The 25169-nt window shown below is 45.1% G+C and overlaps 1 protein-coding gene and 1 long non-coding RNA gene across 2 annotated transcripts in view; one reads left to right on the top strand and one right to left on the bottom strand.

Annotated features, from left to right (window-relative positions):
* LOC138961794 (uncharacterized) overlaps window positions 1-25169 on the top strand; it is a 457147-nt gene that overhangs the window by 376336 nt on the left and 55642 nt on the right. The gene's annotated exons all lie outside the window — the stretch shown is intronic.
* LOC138961784 (platelet binding protein GspB-like) overlaps window positions 587-25169 on the bottom strand; it is a 45077-nt gene continuing 20494 nt past the window's right edge. Inside the window, exon 3 of the mRNA XM_070333455.1 lies at window positions 587-13236. Coding sequence (XP_070189556.1) covers window positions 3588-13236 — 9649 coding nt within the window. The 3' untranslated portion in view covers window positions 587-3587. The remainder of the gene's footprint in view (window positions 13237-25169) is intronic.

Genomic DNA, 25169 nt, shown 5'->3' with positions numbered 1-25169 from the left:
CCACACACACGCAAACACATCAACACAGAAAGACATGAACATTCTCACACGCACGCCCGTATGCAAATATCCCCCACACACACACACATAGACAATGTACACCTCCCTGCCACACACACGCCAACACAGAAAGACATGAACATTCTCACACGCGCGCCCGTATGCAAATACCCCCCCCCCCACACACACACATAGACAAAGTACACCTCCCTGCCACACACACGCAAACACAATCATCAACACAGAAAGACATGAACATTCTCACACGCGCGCCCGTATGCAAATACCCCCCCCCCCCCACACACACACACACATAGACAAAGTACACCTCCCTGCCACACACACGCAAACACTCATGAACACATACGCACACGCAGACACATCAACACAGAAAGACATGAAACGCACGCCCGTATGCAAATATCCCCCCCCCCCACACACACACACAGACAAAGTACACCTCCCTGCCACACACACGCCAACACATCAACACAGAAAGACATGAACATTCTCACACGCACGCCCGTATGCAAATATCCCCCTCCCCCGCCCTACACACCCAACAAAAGAGAATAAACAATTACCCTTCATTTATCCACCAGTCGTGGTGCTTTATATATCAAGTATCTGCCTTACACATACAGACATGTATATTAATAACACGAGTAAAACAGCAGAACATTTTACACACAATCAAACAGCAAAATACTTATGCATGTTAAAGTTAAAGTAACAACACAACATGTATGACACACAGTAATCAGTTATAATGAAGAACATCTCGGTAACCTGCCGAGACAAGGGTATAATACGTTTTGTACAATGTTTAAAAGCCACCGCCAAAACAACAAAAGTCAACCGAGTTCAAAAAAGCAGAAGGAAAAGGAAAACGAAGTTAACTCACAGAATTGTAGATATTTAGAACAAGAGAACAATCGCAAAACAAAAGTTGTTTTTTTTCTTCTTTACTTTGTGAAGAAGCAAAAGAAGTTAACTCACAGAATTGTAGATATTTAGAACAAGAGAACAATCGTAAAACACTGAAGCAAAGGAAGAGGACGATAAAAAACAAGATACACATAAATACGTAGATGTCGCGGACAATTAACGGACACAGCTTTACCTAAAGCGTCGATGCTAGAACATGAAAACAACAAGTTACACCATGGTAAGTTACTAAAATGAAAATACATGATAAAGGAGAAGACGGACACGTTTTCGTCGTGACTGACAGAACAATCAGTTGAATCATCTCATCATTACAAACATAACTGTAAGCCGAATAATTATGTATTTCATCAATCATCGGCAGCAAATGTGTAAGTTCGTATATGGTGCCCCGCAGCGGTTTAATCCACAAATATATGTAGCTTCCCTTCGAAAGGGGAATAACAAAAAATGCCTCATCAACATTTGGAATCAAACTGGCGCACAGGCACGTTACAACACAAAAAGTATGAAAAAGAGACCCGACATTTGGCGACTGCAAGTTAAGTACGAGAACAATACACTGACACAGCGATGGTCTACTGATGATCTAAGACTTTACATATAATTGGTTACGAATTATCGGATTCCAAGTATTGGATTGGATTGGATAAGATTTATAGTCCAGTGAGGTTACCCTCATGGAAATTCGGGCTGCTTTCTCCCTGGGGAAAGCGAGCTGCCATACAATATACGGCGCTACCCATATTTTTTTTTTTCTGCATGCGTGTATTCATGTTTTCCTGAGACTTAATGCCGTGTGAGATGGAATTTTTTTAACTTTATTCCAAGTCCCACGGGTATTTGATGGACATTTTTATCTATGCCTATACAATTTTGCCAGGAAAGACCCTTTTGTCAATTGTGGGATCTTTAACGTGCACACCCCAATGTAGTGTACACGAAGGGACCTCGGTTTTTCGTCTCATCCGAAAGACTAGCACTTGAACCCACCACCTAGGTTAGGAAAGGGGGGAGAAAATTGCGGCCTGACCCAGGCCTGAACTGCCACGCAACCTCTCGCTTCCGAGCGCAAGTGCGTTACCACTCGGCCACCCAGTCCCTATTTATTAATTAAAGGGGGAGAAAGAACTAATCAGTCTTGAGACCAAGTGTTACTGTCTGGCATCTGCCTAACGAGTCCGAGAAAAATGTCCCTCTTTGTTTTTGCTGCGCTGTCCGCAGAATCCCTCCGTACGGTGGTGCTCTCAGACACCTCATAGGCTGTATTAGCCCAAGTAGACTGACGCAATTAGCAACACTGACCAATCTCCATTCGCCTCTGCCCATCCCCTTTGTACTGTTCAAGTTATTTTGATGTTTTGAAATTCTTTCCAATTTCCCGAAGAGTCTTCTCGTTTCATTTTCTAACATGTAATAGACGATGTTGGGAAATAACTCTCTCGGGTTTGTATGGGTTATGAAAGGGTGAATACTCTTGCTTTTATTGAGGCAAACTTCCCCACGTGACACTGATTAGCCAGAGTTGTGTCTAAAACGTGGACAAGGAGCACATGTGGACAGTTTGAATCAATAAAAGTAAGATTATTCACTCTTTCACAACCAATGCTTTCTTCATCCTTTCTTTATTTGGTGTTTAACGTCGTTTTCAACCACGAAGGGTTATATTGCAACGGGGAAGGGGGGGATGGGATAAAGCCACTTGTAAATTGTTTCTTGTTCACAAAAGCACCAATCAAAAAATTGCTCCAGGGGCTTGCAACGTAGTACAATGTATGACCTTACTGGGAGAATGCAAGTTTCCAGTACAAAGGACTTAACATTTCTTACATACTGCTTGACTAAAATCTGTACAAACATTGACTATATTCTATACAAGAAACACTTAACAAGGGTAAAAGGAGAAACAGAATCCGTTAGTCGCCCCTTACGACATGCTGGGGAGCATCGGGTAAATTCTTCCCCCTAACCCGCGGGGGGTCACAACCCATGCAATCCCGACACTCCAAAGTGGTCGTTATAAACAAGTTTTCGCCATGTAAAGGTGAAGCACACAGAACAATATCTTGTTGGGGTAGTCGTAATGGGCAGTTGGTCGTTATGGAAAGGTAGTCGCCAGGGCAGGTTCCACCCTATAATCTTTTTTCTGAAAATGCTCAATGTGACCTTACAACGAATTACAGCACATGGTACGAAGCAGCAGCGTCCAAGTTATAACACTGCTACTTACAAAACATTTGAATAAACCAGGAAGTAATTCCTCGCAGACGACCCCCCGCCCTTTCTATAAAAAGAAACGGAGAATAAAAAATGTGCAAACATTTGAACAAATACACACTTTTAAGTGATTCCCCTGTCATCAGAATTTTTTTTGGAGGCAGTTTTTCTCATTATGTTGACATACACATTGTTGGAGCCACAAAAGTTTCATTAAACACAAAAAGCATTATCGTCACTGTTAATGTTATGCGAAGTTGACGCAACACGTGTTTTAAGCACCAAAAGCAAGATTCTCTTACACTATGAACGTCAACAGTTGAACACAGACTAGACGTCCGCAAACCCGTTAAAAAAAAGTTGTTATCGTTCAAAGCTAGGATTTTTCTTCGTCAGTACTGGTTTTCTTAAGTCTCTCCTCGTCAAACTTTTTCACCGGTTGTCGTTTCTGGTTCACTTTCCGACGGGGTTTTGTCCCCTTGTCCGTCACCACTAGGTGTCTTTTCAGTGTTGACGTCACACGCAGCTGTGGTGTCCATGACATCATCCTTTGCACTCGTGACGTCACTGACTTCGGCACCGACACTAGCGATGATTGAAGTCTCCCTTTCCGCGGGTGAGGTTTTCACCCTACTCTTTGCCTTTTCGTCCGAGGTTAAAGCAGTGCTTTCTGCTTCATCCGTGTCCATTGGAGTCTCTTCTCGTGCGTCCATTCCTTTGTTGGTGGATGCTTCATCCTTTTCAGTTGCCGAATTTTCTTCAACTCCCAATGTTACAGGAATATTTTCGGAACTGTCTAGTTCAACATTAATGGGAGCACTCACTTCTGCCATCTCTTCGTCATCGTTACTGACGTCATCTTTCGTTTGTTCAACAGCAGTGGTAACCTGGTCGCGGGTTTGACTGTTTACGTCACTTGAAGCATTGTTGCATGGTCTGACAATGTCATTTTCGGTACTGGGTTCAACAGCTACAATGTCGTCTACGTTGCTTTCGTTAACAGAGGCAGAGTCCTTCTCAGCACTCTCGTTAACAGAGACTGAGTTGTTAACAGCACTGGTGCCATCTTCGGCACTATGGCTTGTTCTGTCAACAGTTTCCTTGTCAGCACTCTTGTCAACAGAAGCCATGTTGTTATCAGTGTTGGCGTCTGCTCCGTCAGTTTCATCTTCAGCACTGTGACTGGCTCTGTCAATAGTTTCACTGTTAACTGTTAAGAGGCTTGTGTTATTCGTTTCGTTGTCAGCACTTTGTTCAGTTCTTGCTGAGACACTTTCAGAGCTCTGGTGGTCTATTTCAGTAATGTCACTGTCTCCTATTCTCTCGGTATCATTGTCTTCCGTGTGCTGGTTTGTCGTCTCTGAGTCACATTCAGCAGTTGGATTTGCTCTGTCAATATTGCTTCTGCTGGAAGCAGATTCGTCTTCGTTCGTCTCCACAATTATCACTGTGTCCTCTTCGTCTCCGTTATCATCTTCACCCCTTCTGTTATCTTCATCTCCCTTGTCCTCTGCATCTCTTCTGTTTGTTGTATCGGCTCCAGAGTCCTCTGCTGTGCCGTCTCTCGTGTCTGTTTCTGTGTCATTATTCGCGTCTGTTTCCGCGCCGTCTCTGGTATCTGCGTCCGTGCCGTCCCTCGTATCCGCACCCGTGTCGTTATTCGCATCCGTATCCGTACCGTCTCTGGTGTCAGTCCCCGTGACCGTATCCACAGCGTCGTTGTCGTCAATGATGACGACTGCGTTGTTCTCACTTTGCCCGGCTGAGGGGACACTGCGCGGGGCGCTGGACTCTCGAGAAGCTTGACTCGGTGTGTTTGGAGATTCAGACCGTGTATCTCCAGACCTTGCCCCTCCCTCTCCACCTCTCCCAAACTGTTGAGCGAGAGCCTGCAGCGCCCTCTGGCGTCGTTCATCGCTGACGTTGCCCATCTGTTTGGACAGGGCTTCTTTCAAGCGCTGCATCCTCTCCGACTGCAAGGACCGCGTGTCGATGGAGGTGAGACTGCCGGACTCGGCTGCCTGTCGCGCGAACATGGCCCCCAGTGACACCAAGCGTGACGGGTTGAGGGCGGTGGAGGTGGAGGGCATGGGGGAGGAGGGAGAGGAGATGCTGGGAGAGGGAGAGGGAGAGCCACGGAGTAGAGCTTCAACGACGCTGCAGCTGCTGGTGGTGGCTGTGGTGGTGGTGGTGGTTGATGACACGGAACTGGTCGTTGAAGAAAGCGTAGTAGTAGTGGTAACGGAAGTTGAAGAAGTGGTAGTGTTGTCGGACGGCAGTGAAACGGTGACGTCTTCTTGGGAATCACTGACGTCATCTTGATTGATATCTTCATCAACTGAAGAAACAGCATGAGAGTTGATGGAGCTGGTAAGGGCTGTTGCCGGAGAAGCTGTAGCGGCATTTGTAGTCAGAGCAGAAGATGTAGTACTTGTTGCCACAAGACTCGTAGTGACGTCAGTAGAAGTAACAGTGCTAACCGAAGTGTCAGAGGCAGTTGTGACTGTAACAGAAGGAGAATGTGAAGTTCCTGCTGTTTGTGGCCCAGCTGACGAAACCACAACAGCAGCAGCAGCAGTGGTGGTGGCGGTAGAGGAGGCTGAAGCAGAGGGAGCGGAGCTGACAGGCGCCGACATAGCGTTTTCTTGTGACTTCTCCTTCTGGCTAGAAGATGCCTGTTTAGTTGGTGGTGGTGGAGAGTCCACGATGTACACGGCGTCATCATCATCGTCGTCGACAGCTGCAACAGTCGGTGGTGGCCTGGGCACGGTTGTAGCAGCAGCAAAGGTTCTTGACGGCCTCTGCACTGTTGACGCAGCAGTGGATGTCACTGCTCCTGCCACAGACGAAGACGTGCTCAACGCAGAGCTGGACACGGACGCAGAAGCCGTGGCAGCTGTTGAAGTTGTGGTTGTGCTTGTCACTGTAGTTGAAGGAACACTCAGCAAAGAGACGACGGTTGGGGACGAGCTGGTCGTCGCCGTGGCGGCCAGCCTTGGAGTGGACGACAACAGCGACGTGGCCACACTGCTGGTGATGGCGGCAATCCTTGGAGCGGCGATCCTTGGGGCGCCTGTAGTGGCGGGGCTGGGGACCCGGATGATGAGCGGACCGAGCAGAGAGCCAGACCGTGGCGACGCTGTAGAGCTGGGAGCGGCCTGTCGGATGATGATGGGGCCGCCGCCGCGAGTGGCTGACATTACAGGGATAGGCTGGCCAAGACTCGCCAAGCTGCGTCCCATGGTGGACAGCAACACTCGGGTGGTACCGGCCTGCGTCGTTTTGCCTTCGCCCCCGTAACCAAACGTCTCTGGCTCAGTCTTGATGACGACGCCAGGAGGCAGGGGGTACTTTTTCTCCAGCCTGGCTCGCTTCCTCAGGCGTTCCTCGTCCGTCATGACTCTCTTGCCGGGCTTGGCGGGGGCTGCAGGCATCCTGACCAGGCTGGTACCGGCAGGGTGTGATGTCACGAAGACACCGCCGCGCGAGCTGGCCACAGAGAACCTTGACCCCGTGTTGAGCGTGGAGGCGCCTGAGATGACCACTCTGATGCCCTGGGGCTGGTTGGCGGGACTGACCAGCACCCGTCTGTTTCCCTCCAGCACCGTGCGAGGTCCGACCCACGCCTGGTTAGGCTGAGCTAGTCGTGGTCTGTTGGCGAACAGCAGACTGGAGGCAGTGGGCCCCGTTCGAGGGGACAGGGTGGGGGCTGCGGGGCGACGGTTGGATAGCACGATCCTCGCCATGTTGCCGGGTGTGGGGCGGGGTGTGGCAACCGACTCAGGAACGACGGTTGGTATGGTGGACGGTGCAGTGGCCCTCAGCATGGCTGAGTTGAAGAGGGACTGCAGAGCAGCAGCGGTGGTAGACGCCGATGTGGTGGTGGCCGTGGTGGTGGTGCCGGTGCCCGTGGTTGTAGCAGTGCCCAAGGCTGATGCGGGCACAAGTACTCTCTTGTCGCCCATCTGCACCACAAAGAACTGCTTGTTCAGTGCAACTGCACCCTGAGTTCCAGCCGTAGAGACAGCTGCACCGGCCGCCTGAACCAACACAGCACCTTTAGATACCGCTGATCCAGAAAGAGCAGAGATCAGCGCACTGTTGAGGGCCTGGTTGGTGGTCACTACAGGGGAGGCGCTCATGCTGGCAACAGGGTTGGCCTTCGTCAAAGAGCTGGAGATGGCCTGGGTGAGTGTGGCACGCATAGCGTCCGTCAGAGACGGGGACATTGTAGAGGCACTGGAGCTGGCAAGGAGAGGAGGGATGGTCCTTGGCGCTCCGCTGGAGGCAGAGCTCAGTGCTGGGAGGGTGATCACCTGAGGCACAGAGCTTGCCCCGCTGGTGGCCAGAGATGGCAGCGAGATGAACCGCGGCCCACCAGCTGCTGTAGTCATAGCACCGGGTCTGCCCAGGGTGTAGCTTGGTCGTGTTGGGTTGACGGGAACGGACAATCTCACAACACGACCTACAGTGCTGCTGGGGAACCTGGGGGGGTTAGTGTTAGCAGATGGAGGAAGGTAAGGTCTGGCGGTTTCATAGACGGGAAAACCCTTGTCACCCGGACTGACAAGGATAACTTCTCGTGGGAAAGACGTTGTTGGTCTGGCACCTAGACTGGCAGGGGTGTCTATTTCGACCAAACTCTCATCTGATGCTGCCTGGTCTTTATCAGCTTCACCATCCTTCGTTTCTTTTCTCTTTTTCTTCTTGATCTTTTCTTCTCCCTCAACGTGCTCTTTCCTCTTTCTTCCCCTCTTCTTCTTTGGCTGGGGTTCCTCTGAAGAAGCGTGGTTGCTTGCTGCAGGCACAGCCATACCTGCAGGCCGTTTCATGCCACGGAGCGGCGTGCAGTCGATCATTTTCAGTTCACACAGGTACTGCAGAGTCCTCTGGCGGCAGTGGAGAGAGCACTTGGCTCGGCTGCTCACTCGAGCGTTACGGAATCGCCTGCTCATGAAATAGATGTCCACCTCCGATAGCTTCTCTAGAACCACGTAGGGCATGCCGAAACTACTCGTCAGCTCTGACCGAGTGAAGGAACGACTGTTGAAAAATCTTCCCAGATATCGTCTGACCTTGGCTTGATGGTCTTCGTCCTCGTCTGTTTCCATGACAGAGACTTCTTCGACATCACCAGACACTGACGGAAGGTCTGTGGGTAAAGGGACATCGGGATTGGACACGATTTGTATGGGGTGTATGCCGTCATCAACGTCAGTCATGGGTTCTGTAGCGTCAGTGTCTGTGCCTGACGCCAGCGGAGGCATTTTAATGACGCCTACTGTTGGCTCCTTCTTCTTCCTCTTTCTTTTCTTCTTTGGTTTCTCTCCCTTTTCGCCCTCTTGGTCTTTTTGTTTAACTGCCTTTTCACTTGGCGTTGACGCAGTATCTTCTCTTGAAGTTTCGGCTCGGGGCGAAGCTGAAACTTCTGCAGTGTTGTTAGATTCCAGTTCTGCTTGTGGTTCAGGTTCAGTGGGTTTTACCTCTTCTCCTTGGTTATCTTCATTCGCTGTAGTGCTTTCACCTCTGCCAGTCTCTGGTTCTGGTCTTGGGGTGTCTTCTTTGTCAGTCTCTGTTTCTGCTCTTTTTGTTTGTGCAGTGTCAGTAACCTTTTCTGCTATTATAGTTTCATCTTTGTCAGCACCTTTTTCTGTTGTTTTAGTTTCATCTTTGTCAGTACCTTTTTCTGCTGTCTTAGTTTCATCTTTGTCAGTACCTTTTTCTGCTGTCTTAGTTTCATCTTTGTCAGTACCTTTTTCTGAGCCCATAGTTTCTTCTTTGTCAGCACCTTTTTCTGCTGTCTTAGTTTCATCTTTGTCAGTACCTTTTTCTGCGCTCATAGTTTCTTCTTTGTCAGCACCTTTTTCTGCTGTCTTAGTTTCATCTTTGTCAGTACCTTTTTCTGCGCTCATAGTTTCTTCTTTGTCAGCACCTTTTTCTGCTGTCTTAGTTTCATCTTTGTCAGTACCTTTTTCTGCGCTCATAGTTTCTTCTTTGTCAGCACCTTTTTCTGCTGTCTTAGTTTCATCTTTGTCAGTACCTTTTTCTGCGCTCATAGTTTCTTCTTTGTCAGCACCTTTTTCTGCTGTTTTAGTTTCATCTTTGTCAGTACCTTTTTCTGCTGTCTTAGTTTCATCTTTGTCAGTACCTTTTTCTGCGCTCATAGTTTCTTCTTTGTCAGCACCTTTTTCTGCTGTCTTAGTTTCATCTTTGTCAGTACCTTTTTCTGCGCTCATAGTTTCTTCTTTGTTAGTTTCTTTTTCTGCTCCTTTTTCACTAGTTTTTGGCGCGAGTTCTTGATTTTCAATGGCTATCTGCTCTGCTCTTGCAATAGCTTCTTGGTCTTGGATAATCTTTTCCAGTTCCGTGAGTCTTTTTCTTCTGGGCTTTTTCGCAGGTTTAGCAACAGCTGCATCGAAAGCCGTGTTACTGTTTGAGGCATCATTGTCTGTGAAAGTGTGCGAACAGCCCAGAGAATCAGTTTGATGAAGTTCCGACATACTGTCACCCGCATTCATGGAGTTAGAGTCCGAAACTGCACTGTCTGGAATTTCTCTGGTAGAAGTCTCGTGTTCACTTCCAAATACAATCTTCAACTTCTTGTTTTTCTTCCTTTTCTTCTTCTTGCTCTTCCCGCCATGACAGCTGACTGTATGACTAGGGATGCTTGCCTCATGGGTTTCTGTGTCCATGGTTGATTCTTGGGTTGAAAGATTTCCCGTGACTTCTCCTGAAGGTTGACCTACATCTCCGGAAGTTTCCTCGTGTGTGTCTTGCATGAGATCCGGCACAGGCGTAGAAACAACATCAGACTGTTCATCATCTTTGTCGGGTACTTCTTTCGACTTGGCTTCGGTCAAGTTGATAAGAATTTTCAGTTTCTTTTTCTTCTTCTTTTTCTTCTTCTGCTTCCTTTCTTCATGATGAAAACTTTCGTGTTCGGTTGCTTCTGAAAAAGTTTCAACAAGTTCGCTCGATTGAGGTTCCTGAGAGTTTGTTTTCGGTTCTTCAGCTGCAAGGTCTGCATGGTTTGTGTCTTCCTTGTGCAACTCTGAAAAGGCCGAATCTCCAGTTTCTTGTGTTGGTGTATTTTTCAACATCTCTTCTGACCGTGAATCTCTGGTCTCGTCTATCGTTGCGAAATCTTTTTCTGTCTCTGTCTGTAATAAATCTCCTGGAATTGGATCTGCTTCAGCTTCTGTGGGCGCAGAATCGTTCTCTTCCTCCAATGGGGCAGAATCTCTTTCTTCTTCTACCGGAGTAGAATCTTTCTCGGCTTGGGTTGAATCTTTTTCCTTCTCAGCTGGTGATGAATCTGTGGGTGCCAAATGTACCTCCATTTCTTTTGGTTTAGAATTATTCTCATTGTCTTCTGGCACTAGATCTGTCTCTTCCTCTCCTGTAACTGAGCATTTTTCTTGATCCGGTCGGGGTGACTCGTCCAACTTCTCTTCAGCTACTTCCTCCATTGGAACCAGCTCCTTATCCTCCTCAATAAGATCTCTGTTTTTCTCAACCAATGCTGCTTGCGCTTCCATTAACTTTTCTAGTTCACTTTTCCTCTTCTTTCTTTTCTTTGTGCTTTGTTTTGCACTAATACTTGCTTCAGTGGTGCTATCCTCTAGCTGCTGAACCGTGTGTGTGTTTTCTGCTTGGGGTTCTGTTTGCAGTGTACAGGAGTCTTCTTGCGACCTACGACTAGCTCTTGTTGCACGACTATCACGTTCTTTGACACAAGGGGTTGGCTGTTTTTTAGAACTGTCACTAGGTCCCGCAATTTCCCTTTGATCCTGCCTGATAGTAATACTAATATCCTGGTCACGGGGAACCTCTCCTGAATCACTGTCAACTCCTGCAGAACTTTCTGTTCGGGGGTCTTTTTCCGTCTCTGGTTTTGACTGATTTTCAGTGGCTGCTTCAGAATCCGAGACTGGGTTTTTAGTTCTATTTGGAGTTTTCTGTTCACTCGACACAACATCATGACTCTTTTCTGACTCTATGTTGTCAAGAGTATTCTCACTCTGATTTTCCCTTTTGGAGGAAGACCTCCTAGTACGTTTAGCCTTAAAGATCAGGGGTTCATAATCGTCAGTGTCAGAACCAGTGTCTGGTGGGGCTTCTGCTGTCTTTGATCTTTTCTTTGACGCACGTCCTTTGGGGACTTTCACTTGAGAATCCACCTTCGGTGTTTTCTTTGTCTTCGCTTCTTTTTCTGGTCGTTTTGATTCACTCTTGTCAGGTGTGTGCGTCTCATAAGTGGCAGAGCTTCTGAGTGAATTCCTTCGAGGATATCGTTCCTCCATTTCTGTGGCCGAATCGTCAGCGTCGACATGTTCCGAGTCTTTCTCTCGATCAGTGTCCAGTGCTTGGAGCGAAGAAAGAGGATCGTCATTCTTTGGGATTTGAGCTGCGAAATCAGCGACACTATCAACGTTATCATCGCCAGCGTCGCCTATTCGAGGTGGGTCCGTGATGCTTGGGGTTGGAGCTTCATCGGCTTCCATGGACTGTGTTGGGGCGTCTGCATCCTGGTGAGGTAAGCTGTGTTCTTGGTGACCGGTATTGACATTGTCTGGTCTTCCTCTCAGAGACCTTCTTGCTGCCTTTGAAGATTTAGATTTTGTTTTTGTTGACTTTTTGACTGGTTTTTCCGTTGAAAGTTTGTCTGGCATTTCTGCAGACGTATCACCTGTTTTTAGTGGCTGCTTTTCTGTAGCAGACGGACTAGCAGTAGCACCCATATTTTCAGCACCACTGTCCTCGCCTCCATCACTCTGAGGTATCTGAACTGTTAACGGTTTGGCACTGCTCGATCTGATATCGGACACAGATGACATCATACCATCACGGTCCACAGAACTGTTCCTGGAACGTGAACAAGACGCCGTTGGTTGTGACGTTTGTTCAGGAGACGGTGGTGACGTGAAAGACAGTTGTGACGAAAGAGGTGAGACGGGCTTCGGTGACGCGGCTGGTACGTCGCTGACAGGGCTTCCTGGTGGGGAGATGTTATCCGACTGATGTCCATGTGACGTCAACGACGGCGATAGTGATGATGTCATCAGCAAGCCTTGTGCTGACGACGACGGCGACGAAGTCAGTTGGTGTGAGGTAGATACCGATATTGCAGAAGTTGACGTCACTGGAGCTGATGACGTCACTGCCGAAGACGCTGTCGTCACAACATCCGTGCAACCTGTTGGAGACATTGTGACGGTTGCAGGGAAAGCCGTCGGGGATGGAGTTTTGTTGGATATGCTGCCAGGAGAGACCGACATCAAGCTAAAACTCTGTGACATGGAATCCTGCAATGACGACGGCAATGTGGAAGACTTGCTGTGAGATTTGCTGCTCTTCCCAGACTTGCTGCCTTTCTTGCCCTTCTTGGAGTGACTGTCAGTGGCCGCGCCGGACTTGGTTCCTCTCTTTGGGATGGACAGAACTTTCTTTCCTACCACATGCTGCACAGACGCCTTTAAAGCTTCTCTCTCTTTGGACGTGCGGGACTTGAAGAAACTCTTCTTCTGCTCGCGTGGGGTAGACACAAGCACGTTATCCCCCGAAGCAGAAGTCGTGGTGACGCTGCCGGTGGGTGAAGTAGTGGTAGCGGTGATGGTGTGAGGGCTGGTGGAAGATCGAAGCTGCGCTACGGGAACCGCTATGGACTTGGGGGTACCCAAGGTAGCCTCTCCACTCCCACTTTCTTGACCGGCGATAACTGACCCCTCCTCCACGCAGCCGTTAGAGGAGGTGCATGAGGCCTCTCCCGAGCTGGTGCTGCCGTGTGACGCCGCCCCGCTGACGTTCTCCACCCTGACGCCTCCGTCCGACACCTGGAACTTGTGACCTGGGGCGGGTTGCACGAGGAAGAGACGAGACGGGTCAGAGGTGGGTGCCATCAGCAAGTTCCACTTGCCGTCTGCTGACCGCGTGGCAAAGAACTTCTGCTTCTCCCCCTGCGGGTTGGTGGGGGTGCTGCCCTTCCCCTGTGCCCCGCTTCCTCCTCCTCCATCCCCCACAAAGCGCAGCCCTCCCTCTGGCGTCACACGTAACTTGCCGGCCTTGCTGGACCTGACAACAGATAAATAACGTCATGCTCAACAATTGTCGTAATTTGTCGTCATCGTTTTAAAACACACGAACACACACACACGCGAACACATACACACACGCGAACAAACACACGAACACACACACACACACACACACACACACACACACACACACACACACACACACACACACACACACACACACACAGGAGTTCAACTTTCTTTCTTTCTTTATTTGATGTTTTAATGTCGTTTTCAACCACGAAGGTTATTTCACGACGGGGAAAGGGGGGAGATGGGATAGAGCCACTTGTCAATTGTTTCTTGTTCACAAAAGCACTAATCAAAAATTTGCTCCAGGGGCTTGCAACGTAGTACAATGTATTACCTTACTGGGAGAATGCAAATTTCCAGTACAAAGGACTTAACATTTCTTACATACTGCTTGACTAAAATCTTTACAAACATTGACTACTAGATGATTACCCGCTTCGCCGGGTACCGGCTTCGCCGGGATACCCGGCCGGGAAGAAGCAGAGTCGAATACCCGGCTTAGCCGGGTACCCGGCTTCGCCAGGAAGAAGTAGAGGAATACCCGGCTTCGCCGGGATGAAAGCGTTGTGGGCAGTGACCTTCTAAAAATAGTAACGGGAATATCCGGCTTCGCCGGGATGAAAGTGTTGTGGATAGTGACCTTCTAAAAATAGTAACGGGAATATGGATTGACGCCACACGAAGGAAGGGAGACAAACACAAAACACTGGAGAAGATAAGGAAGAGTTACTGGGAATGGATCTGGGAAGATGAACAGAAAAACCAAAATCGGTTCAGCGCTGTGCGCTGAGAGCACGTGTTGAAAATTCTCATCGACCAGGTTGTGTCCGCGGTCTACCTGAATATGCCCACCAAATTTGAAGCAGATCCATCGAGAACTTTGGCCGTGCATCGCGAACACACACACACACACACACACACACACACACACACACACACACACACACACAGACAGACAGACAGACAGACAGACAGACAGACACAAGTCGTATATATATATATATATAGAGAGAGAGATATTCTATACAAGAAACACTTAACAAGGGTAAAAAGAGAAACAGAATCCGTTAGTCGCCTCTTACGACATGCTGGGGAGCATCGGGTAAATTCTTCCCCCTAACCCGCGGGGGGTACAGGAGTCCAACAGGAACAAGATTGCCTAAAGCGTTCAAAATGGAGTGATCTATATTGGCAGGGCTATCCAGGCAACAGTCATTATTCCCTTGGATGATAATGTATAGATCTACAGGGTGCAGAACTGTACAAACAATAAAAAAATCTATAAAACATTTTAACACCACTGATCCAAATGTTGGGGGTGAGCGTTTACTATGTACCATATACCGGTACATAATTTGCACACAGTTTGACCCAAAGCAGGGCGTGGGCGTTTATTCGATGCAGGGCGCTTACAAGGTAGTACAAGCATACGGTAATAGGAGAATATTTCTCAAAACTTGTGTGTTTCATTTCTATGTATACACAAACCTAGACTGAAGAGGTAGGAACTAATTAAACGACAAAACTCGACAGCAAGTGCCAACACAGAATCTTAAAACTCGACAAAAAAGGGTGCGATTCATTTCCTATTAATGTTTGCTTTGTTAACGAACGACGGTCTATCAGCCGTATACAATTCTGACATATTTGCAAACAAAACTTTACTTTTATAATTATGAGATATGACTTAGAATTCACACACCCAAATCGTGGGGATAGCAGATGGGAAAACATAATGACTTCCCATGGACTGACAGCTTACATCTGAAACTTTGCAGATTTAGTTGTCAATGCTGTAATAATAGGAGAGGGCTGGGTTTACAGCTCATAAGTTGGAGTTTATAACATAAATAATTACCGCATTAACTGTTGTCACATGTGTGACACCATGATTAAGGAAAATTATAACTCGGTATATATATAATTTTATGTGCAGTGCATCATACGGCTATTTGACCAATCAGGATTGATCATACTATAGGTGACCCGCAAAATACCCGTGTGACTTGGAATTATAGGCCGTGAAAAGTAGGATATGCGCCGAAATGGCTGCGATCTGCTGGTCGATGTGAATGCGTGATGTATTGTGTAAAAAATTCCATCTCACACGGCATAAATAGATCCCTGCGCCTTGAGTCCGAGTCTGGAGATACGCGCGCGATATAAGACTTCATACATATAACAAATGTTATAACGGTCAGTCCGTCAGGGGCTCACATCCACGTCGGACATCGGACATACACGGATATTTTTTCCAAATGTCCTATACTTTTTTCATGCAAGAGGACATATGTCCTATTGTTTTTGTCACAAAGTGGTCATTGTCCGATTATGCTTTCATTTGATCTGGAAATTGTCAGTATTTTCCAATTTACAGTAGTTTGATTTGCTACGATGTGTCTCTCCAAGCAGACAAAACCATGCTGTTAGTGTACGTTTTGTTGCGAGAAAAAAAAGGTCCTATTTATTTTGTTTTTGTTCGGGACAAATGTCCTTTCGCTTTTGCATTGTCCAGGACATTTGTCCTATGCCATCTCTCATGGATGTGAGCCCCTGGTCCGGGGGACCCTTTCTTTATTTCTTTATTTGGTGTTTAACGTCGTTTTCAACCACGAAGGTTATATCGCAACGGGGAAAGGGGGGAGATGGGATAGAGCCACTCGTGAATTGTTTCTTGTTCACAAAAGCACTAATCAAAAATCAAACAAGGGTAAAAGGAGAAACAGAATCCGTTAGTCGCCTCTTAAGACATGCTGGGGAGCATCGCGTAAATTCTTCCCCCTAACCCGCGGGGGGTGTCCGGGACCCTTTTTGTTTATCACGCTCAAAATAAACAAGACAAAGTAAACATTTGAATTTATGCTAACAATATCAGTGTGACTTATCTTAAAGAATGACACTTCAAATGTCAAGATATTTACGTCATTTCCTTTCTTTCTGGCGTTCATTCGAAATCTGTCGCTCTCTGTGGGACAAGAAAAATCGAAGCAACTGAAACGCATATTTTACATGGTTTCATGTGAGATTGTTGTGTGAGCGTATTTGACCTGTAAACGCTAATCACGTCAGGTAAGTGATTGGCTAACCCAGGTCAAGAGATGCTTTGACTGGCAGTCATAATCAGATAGGAACGATCCAGTCCCAATTGTGGCTGTACTGTTTAATTCGCGACATCGCTTCGAAAGTTCCTTTGTTCGAAATTAGACGGTAATAAAACCGTTATTTCTTATAACTGTTAGAGAATGATTAACAGTCATTTCTCAAAAATGTTATGAGCATGCCATGAGCCGAGATGCTGATATCTCATTTCTCGACATGTCTGTTTAATCATTTGCTAACAGCCAATCAATCAATCAATGAGTCTTATATCGCGCATATTCCGTGGGTACAGTTCTAGGCGCTCTGCAGTGATGCCGTGTGAGATGAAATTTTATACGGCCAGTAGATTGCAGCCATTTCGGCGCATATTTACCTTTCACGGCCTATTATTCCAAGTCACACGGGTATAGGTAGACAATTATTAACTGTGCCTAAGCAATTTTGCCAGGAAAGACCCTTTTGTCAATCGTGGGATCTTTAACGTGCACACCCAATGTAGTGTACACGGGGGGAGGTTCGGACACCGAAGAGAATCTGCACACAAAGTTGACTCTGTGAAATAAATTTCCGCCGAACCTGGGATCGAACTCACGCTGACAGCGGCCAACTGAATACAAATCCAGCGCGCTACCAACTGAGCTATATCCCCGCTAACAGCCAGCATATTAGAAATAATTAATAATATACTTTAACTGTTCTAACAGTATCTATCATGTAAATTTCCTCCAGAATTTGTGTTTCGTCATTCGTTCGCGATTACAACTCTGACCATCTTGCCGGACATCGAACGCACATTCAACCAAGTCTTCTATTTTCCCCCCATTTACCTCACAATTACATGTCCGTCCGTCCGTCCACTATACAGACGGTGAGACCATATGGTCGATGTACTTGTGAATGTCTGGTTATGTCAAACGTTAAACGTCCCAATATCGTAAATTGCTTGTTTTGTGTTTCTGGATTTTGGAACGTTGACAGTCTATCTATATATCTGCTTTTGGATTCCAGGCAAAGAATTGCCAAAAAGGCCATCTATGTCAACATCTGCAAAAGCAAGCGAGACGCGTTTGGAGATAAACATATCACTAAGCTGTAGATATTAATTAAAACACGCACCAACTATCATAATCATAAATCATGACAGCCAGCCCCCTTCTGAGGGGAATTCTGAGGGGAATTCCACTTCCCAAGCCATCGCAGTACCCAAGCAAATCCCATTACACAACTCTACTGAGGCAAACACACACAAAGGTCGAACCAGAGATATGTATACACATCTATGGTCGAACACATCAGGCGACAAAACAGTTAAAGATTTTGGGTATTATATTTAGGAATGATATTGTTGCTTCTGACATTGAAGAAAACTGGTCAAAACGTTTTGATAGAATTGAAAGAATTGTTGGAATGTGGTCAAGAAGAAATTTAAGTATTAGCGGTAAATTGTGCATAATTAAAACATTTTTGATATCCCAGTTTGTATACGTTTTTCAGGCACTCTCTGCTCCGACAAAACTGCTTGACAGACTGAACACTATCCTCTTTAAATTTCTGTGGAAACGTAAGTATTTTTCAAACACTAAAGCATTTGAGAAGGTTAAACGATTTTGTGTGATAAATTAGAAATGGGCGGTATTAACATGTTATTGATAAACATGCATGATATGCAGACATCCTTTTTATAATGCTGGGCAGCTTGGCTACAGCAAACAGATTTTCAAAATTGGAAATTAGTTCCAAGACATTATCATGACGTTCTTAATGATCTTGGAAGTCGTCTGTGTTGTTTTCAATCAACTGCCACCCCGAGACAGTTTGTAGGCCTGATGAGAATAAAATCGAAATTTTGGCAACATGTTTTAAAAAAATGGATTGAGAATAGACATTTGTTTTTTTGTAGAAAAAGAACGATTTATTGATCAATGTTTGTGGAATAATGCAGGTATTGTTTTTAAATGTTTTAAGAATGTTTTGTGTTTAGAAAATTGGATTAAAGGGCAGCTGTCGGGTTGCCTGGCCTCAAAAATGCGCGGAGTCGCGTGCAAACACGCGTTTAAGAGTTTTCCGAGTTGATTCAACTAAAGACTGTTGATTTGGTCCAGAAGAAGATACTTTTATCATTAGTTTGAAACCATGAAAATGAGTAAAACTTTCTGCTAGTTCTCACAATCCGCAAGAAAACGAAGCAGTTGGCAGGCCGAAACGACTCAAAATTCGCGACCGACAATTCTGTCAGCACAAGAAGAGACGCCAATGCAGAGTACAGCTGGGCATCTGTAATGCTGTACGCGTGATTGATTCTTGCACAAAGTAAAGTATTAGGGTGGTGGTATCTTCTCAGGACCCACGTTCCCATCTTCTCTTCTTTGATCTGACCAACTGCAACCTTCACAAGTTATTCAGAAGATCCGCTTGAGGTGTCACGCCAATTACCGTGTACGTGTGAGGTACTGAATTCAAGACAAAAACCAACTCTGTCGGTGGGAAAATCTAGGAAAGAGATGATGACAATACCTCTTCAGTTACTCACTCAAGTAGGTAGACGAGATAAGATAAAGGGAAGAGAGACGAAGACAAAGATGAAACAGTGGATCTAGTGTGGAAAATGGGGGAAGGGGGTTCGTCGATATCACTTTTACAATGAGTTCAGTTTTGCCCAATTGACCAATGGCAATCCACGTAACATATGAAATAGCAATATATTAATGTACAGTTAAACATACAGATACCAAGTGTGTTATATAATGTTATTGTTTATCGATTAAAAGGGCACGCTTAACCGTCTTCCCAAAAGTAAAAAAAAAAAAAGAAAAATAAAAGAAAGAAAACGCCTCACGCAAAAAAAACAAAAAAAAAAAACAACAAACAAAAAAATCATAATCAAATTAAATCAGTAGCTTCTCTTCCCACTGATGTTGAAATACGGAACTAAAGTAACAAGTATCCAAACAAAATGAAGTACTGTTACTTGTTGTAGTGTTTTTCCATAACAGACCTCAGTATTCACTGTAATACTATACTGTCTCCGTAAACCAAGACAACGTTTTGAATGACTGCCGTTCCACAGAGGAGACAGAGACAGAGGATTAAGATTCATACCAGTGCAAGTAGCAAAGATAGATATGTAGAGGTTACATGCCGAGTCTCAGTGATTATCAAAAATAATGGTCGAAGTTCGCGGATCATGAAAAATGCGAGCTTTAGCGAGCTTTTTCATGACCGCGAACTGAGACCATTATTTTTGATAATCACTGAGACGAGGTGTGTAACCTCTTTATTCCTCTTTTCTTCAGTTATTCAAAGAAAAGAGGAGGTTTTTTGCGAAAGTTTGATCGAATCCTATTCACTCAACCAGTCAACCTGCGCAGGCGATCGATTAATGCGCGGTTGTATAGTTCCGTGCAAATCATTCCATTCTGTTAACACTTCTTGTCAGTTTTCCTATTTTGGACTAAAATCAAGTACACAGATATGCTGTTATTCTGCTGTGGCGGCAAAGGCAGATATTGTGTGTTCTGTATATGTTTTGGTATCGGTTAGGATAATGTTCTTTCGTCAAATGGGACTAGCAGACGAACTTTTGCACCCGTGTTCCAACGTTAAAAACTGTATGAAGTTCAGTTTTCTGGGGAAAATAGTGTATGAAACCGCTTTATGTTGTTTAAATTGATGAGATGTGTGCATTTGGTTGCGTGTGATCTGTTTATTAAATGAAATATTGTTGAAAACTGACCGTCGGATTGCAGTCTGTTGTCGAAGAAACTGAGTGAAAAGAAGGGGAACTACTCTTGTCGCTAGACAAAGTATGAGTTACTTGCCTTGGGAAATTGCTTGTGATGAACGTCTGATCTAGATTCAGAAAACAACCGAATTCATGGATTTTATATGGAGATTCATGTGTTCAGGCCTGTAGTTGTTAATTTAAATGCGGTATGTTTGTATTGTTTGCTCCAGAGATGTATACTTCGTACATTAGAGCGTTCGGAACTTTTCAGTCGCAAAAAGTAGTACCGAAACAGAACAGCTTCTCAACCCATTGCACTATCGAGGATTCAGGCTGTTGCTGGGTCGTTATTTGTTTGGTTGCTGGGTCATTATCGAAAAATAACTACCCCTACAAGTTTACAGAGGTAAAGAAGCAGAGGGGGGAATAAGTAGAGGTTACACGCCGAGTCTCAGTGATTATCAAAAACAAGAAGGGCAAAGCCCATACGACTCACATGCTTTACACATTTTTCCTACCAAAATACATGTGACCTTGACCCAAGGTCATCCAAGGTCATGCAAAAAAAAGCTGTTAATTCAAGACATAGGAAGTACAATGGTGCTTATTGGCTCTTTCTACCATGAGATATGGTCACTTTTAGTGGTTCACTACCTTATTTTGGTCACATTTCATAAGGGTCAAAGTGACCTTGACCATATGTGACCGAATGTGTCTCATGATGAAAGCATAACATGTGCCCCACATAATTTTTAAGTTTGAAACAGTTATCTTCCATAGTTCAGGGTCAAGGTCACTTCAAAATATGTATACAATCCAACTTTGAAGAGCTCCTGTGACCTTGACCTTGAAGCAAGGTAAACCAAACTGGTATCAAAAGATGGGGCTTACTTTGCCCTATATATCATATATAGGTGAGGTATTGAATCTCAAAAACTTCAGAGAAAATGGGAAAAATATGAAAAATAGCTGTTTTTTAGGCAACATTTATGGCCCCTGCGACCTTGACCTTGAAGCAAGGTCAAGATGCTATGTATGTTTTTTGGGGCCTTGTCATCATACACCATCTTGCCAAATTTGGTACTGATAGACTGAATAGTGTCCAAGAAATATCCAACGTTAAAGTTTTCCGGACGGACGGACGGACGTCCGGACGGACGGACGGACGGACGGACGGACGACTCGGGTGAGTACATAGACTCACTTTTGCTTCGCATGTGAGTCAATAATGGTCGAAGTTAGCGGATCATGAAAAATGCGAGCTTTAGCGAGCTTTTTCATGACCGCGAACTGAGACCATTATTTTTGATAATCACTGAGACGAGGTGTGTAACCTCTTTATTCCTCCTTTCTTCAGTTATTCAAAGAAAAGAGGAGTTTTTTTGCGAAAGTTTGATCGAATCCTATTCTCTCAACCAGTCAACCTGCGCAGGCGATCGATTAATGCGCGGTTGTATAGTTCCGTGCAAATTATTCCATTCTGTTAACACTTCTTGTCAGTTTTCCTATTTTGGGCTAAAATCAAGTACACAGATATGCTGTTATTCTGCCGTGGCGGCAAAGGCAGATATTGTGTGTTCTGTATATGTTTTAGTATCGCTTAGGATAATGTTTTTTCGTCAAATGGGACTAGCAGACGAACTTTTGCACCCGTGTTCCAACGTTAAAAACTGTATGAAGTTCAGTTTTCTGGGGAAAATAGTGTATGAAACCCCTTTATGTTGTTTAAATTGATGAGATGTGTGCATTTGGTTGCGTGTGATCTGTTTATTAAATGAAATATTGTTGAAAACTGACCGTCGGATTGCAGTCTGTTGTCGAAGGAACTGAGTGAAAAGAAGGGGAACTACTCTTGTCGCTAGACAAAGTATGAGTTACTTGCCTTGGGAAATTGCTTGTGATGAACGGCTTGAGCCCGGCAGATGAGATTCAGAAAACAACCGAACTCATGGATTTTATATGGAGATTCATGTGTTCAGGCCTGTAGTTGTTAATTTAAATGCGGTATGTTTGTATTGTTTGCTCCAGAGATGTATACTTCGTACATTAGAGCGTTCGGAACTTTTCAGTCGCAAAAAGTAGTACCGAAACAGAACAACCTCTCAACCCATTGCACTATCGAGGATTCAGGCTGTTGCTGGGTCGTTATTTGTTTGGTTGCTGGGTCATTATCGAAAAATAACTACCCCTACAAGTTGACAGAGGTAAAGAAGCAGAGGGGGGAATAAGTACAGTTATAGTAAAGGAAACACAACATAAAGGGCATACTGAGCAACTTCACTCAAACGTCTCTATGCAAGAGAATGTCGTACAGGGAGGCAACTCTTTCACTAGCGCCATCTTTAATTACGCACACTTCACAGCGGTATTCCCCCTTAGCACTACAGGCACACTATAAAATTAATGTCTAAATATGAGGGGAAATCTTGACTAGTTTCCATACCTTCTGTGTATCAGTTCTGATAACAGTTGCAGCTACTTCAATTCAAGAATCGTACGTCCTCGGTAGATTTCTTATCGTGGTGTGTACAGGTGCGTGTAACTTCTCTTCAGTAATATTCAAGCAGCATTTCTGCAAAGGTGTACCTAATTGTAGCTGCCACCACTACCACTTCTTCCTAGTTCCTGCATGATTAATGGATCTCTTACCTTTGTATTTTCCTGGTTTCTTTCTTACTTTGCATTCTTCTAATAATAAATTTACATGTTACGTCTTAGTCTCGTCTATTTCTTACTTTTACACTAACTGGACAAAGTAAACACTTCTTGGCTGTAAAAAGACCTGACCCAGTCAACCAGGTCAGTATGAAAACTGCGAATACTTCTTACTTTTGCCAAAGATGTCTAGAATATATATCACAGATAATAATTATAAAATCTGCAAACTATTACTCAGGCCTGAAAGTGGCGAGTATTGGCGAGTAGAAAGGGAACATGCAACTGGCGAGTAGAGTTATTCATTGCGGAAACAAATTGTTGGTTTGGCTAGTAAAGTGTGCTCTCTGGCTAGTAAATTTTCAGAATCACTTGCCAAAGGCGAGTGCACCATGCCATTTTTTAGACTTTCAGGCCAGTTACTTTTGCCAAAGATTTCTAGAAATAGAATATCAATAAAGATAATAATTTTAAAATCTGCAAAGGCATAAGCTTCATTCAGTTCTATTGAAAAACAATAGGACTCACTTGCATTACATTAGTAATGCTTAAACCTCTGACTCCCTGCGCATTGAAGGGTTCCTGTTCTAAACCTTTACTCGCGAGTTCCATTCACAGGCAAAGAAACAGAAGGAAAGTTAACCAGTGTCGTCTGCATCGCATCCACAGTGCTTTGAAAAGTATGCTGAATCACCAATCAAGTATGATGGTATATATTACAGCACACGTGTTAATGAGTATGTATACTACATTCTTTAAGTGAACTTTTCTTTTGACGACTGAATAGTGTGAAATGTGATTAGATTTTCACTGACACTCAGTAGAGTGATACTTTTTCGTGCCACATGTATTTTGTCTTGTATTGAGCATACTGACATTTAGAGAGAGAGAGAGAGAGAGAGAGAGAGAGAGAGAGAGAGAGAGAGAGAGAGAGAGAGAGAGAGAGTATTTTGTCTTGTATTGAGCATACTGACATTTAGAGAGAGAGAGAGAGAGAGAGAGAGAGAGAGAGAGGGAGGGAGAGAGAGAGAGAGAGAGAGAGAGAGAGAGAGAGAGAGAGAGAGAGAGAGAGAGAGAGAGAGAGAGAGAGAGAGAGAGAACGAACGAACGAACGAACGAACCAACTTTATTTTTCGAGGGTAATGGAGTAGATACAGCAAAGATCTTTGAGAGGGGGGGGGGGGGGGGGGGAGGTAGAGAGAGATGCGACATGAACTGAGAGACTCGTCACGTTAATCGCGCTGGGAATGTTACAAGCCGGTATTTCTGACAAGGCTGTAAAACTATCCAGAACAGCCGGGAGTTTTGCATTTTGACACCTTGACAACATAAGATTTGTATACCCCCCCCCCCCCCTTCTCCCCCCTACACACACACATGAATCTGCCCCGGAAGCGTTCAAACAAAATGAAAGCATGCAGAAATGACAGAGTAATAAAGGGGAGAAGTTTCCAATTCAATAACACAGAACCATTGTTGTATCTGTTTGTGTGTGTTGTTTTGTCAAAGCTACCACGGATCCACAATACACAGCAATTTGTTTGCACGCAAACGCACAACTGGTCTGATGTGACTTCTCGCAACCGTAATTACGCATTATTTCCAGTGTGTAATGTACATTGTACGCAACGAAATCGGCCATAATAATGTAACCGAGTGCCGAAACACTACGATCACCTCGGGAAGCGAAGTGCAATCAAACAGGATTGAAAATGTTAGGGCTAATTTCTTAGCCCTATAAAACTGTTATGCAAACCCGAAGGTTTCCATGAACATACAGACAATCGGAAACCACCAGACCCCATCACAAACAGAATTCCACAACTCACCGGTGTTGACTTTAAAGGCCAACAACTCGGGTGCAGAGTCTGCTGTGAAAGGAGCGGTAGCCTCCCCTGTCACAATAAGATGGCTATTGTACTGGCCAAACTGTGCAATCAACGGTATAATAACGGGCGACTACATTAGCGCAATGCCAAATGACGTTTTGATAAACGTGCTCGCTTCACTTCTCTCTTGGAATCATCTCAAGACTTGCAGTGGTGCGTATACGTTAAACGAAATGGCTATTTTGCCGGTACCGGCAAAATAACGATATGTTACGGTAGAGGCTATTTTGCCGGTTGGACGCTGCCCATTGCGTATACCGGCAAAATAACGATATGTTACGGTAGAGGTTATTTTGCCGGTAGAGGCTCTCTCTCTCTCTCTCTCTCTCTCTCTCTCTCTCTCTCTCTCTCTCTCTCTCTCTCTCTGTGATTAAATACTCACCAATAAATGACAGTTTTTGATGGGAATTTCTTTGGGGGAGAGAAGTGTTCACTGATGGACAAATCTGCCCTGTCGTTTTAGGGTGATTTTCGTTCAACCGAGGCCGATGCTCGACAATCCGACAGGCAATCAAACACACGTTTGGGAGT

The sequence above is a fragment of the Littorina saxatilis genome, linkage group LG3 (assembly GCF_037325665.1).
Source record: "Littorina saxatilis isolate snail1 linkage group LG3, US_GU_Lsax_2.0, whole genome shotgun sequence".
Lineage (NCBI taxonomy): Eukaryota > Metazoa > Mollusca > Gastropoda > Littorinimorpha > Littorinidae > Littorina > Littorina saxatilis.
This window is presented reverse-complemented; position numbering and strand designations above follow the sequence as displayed.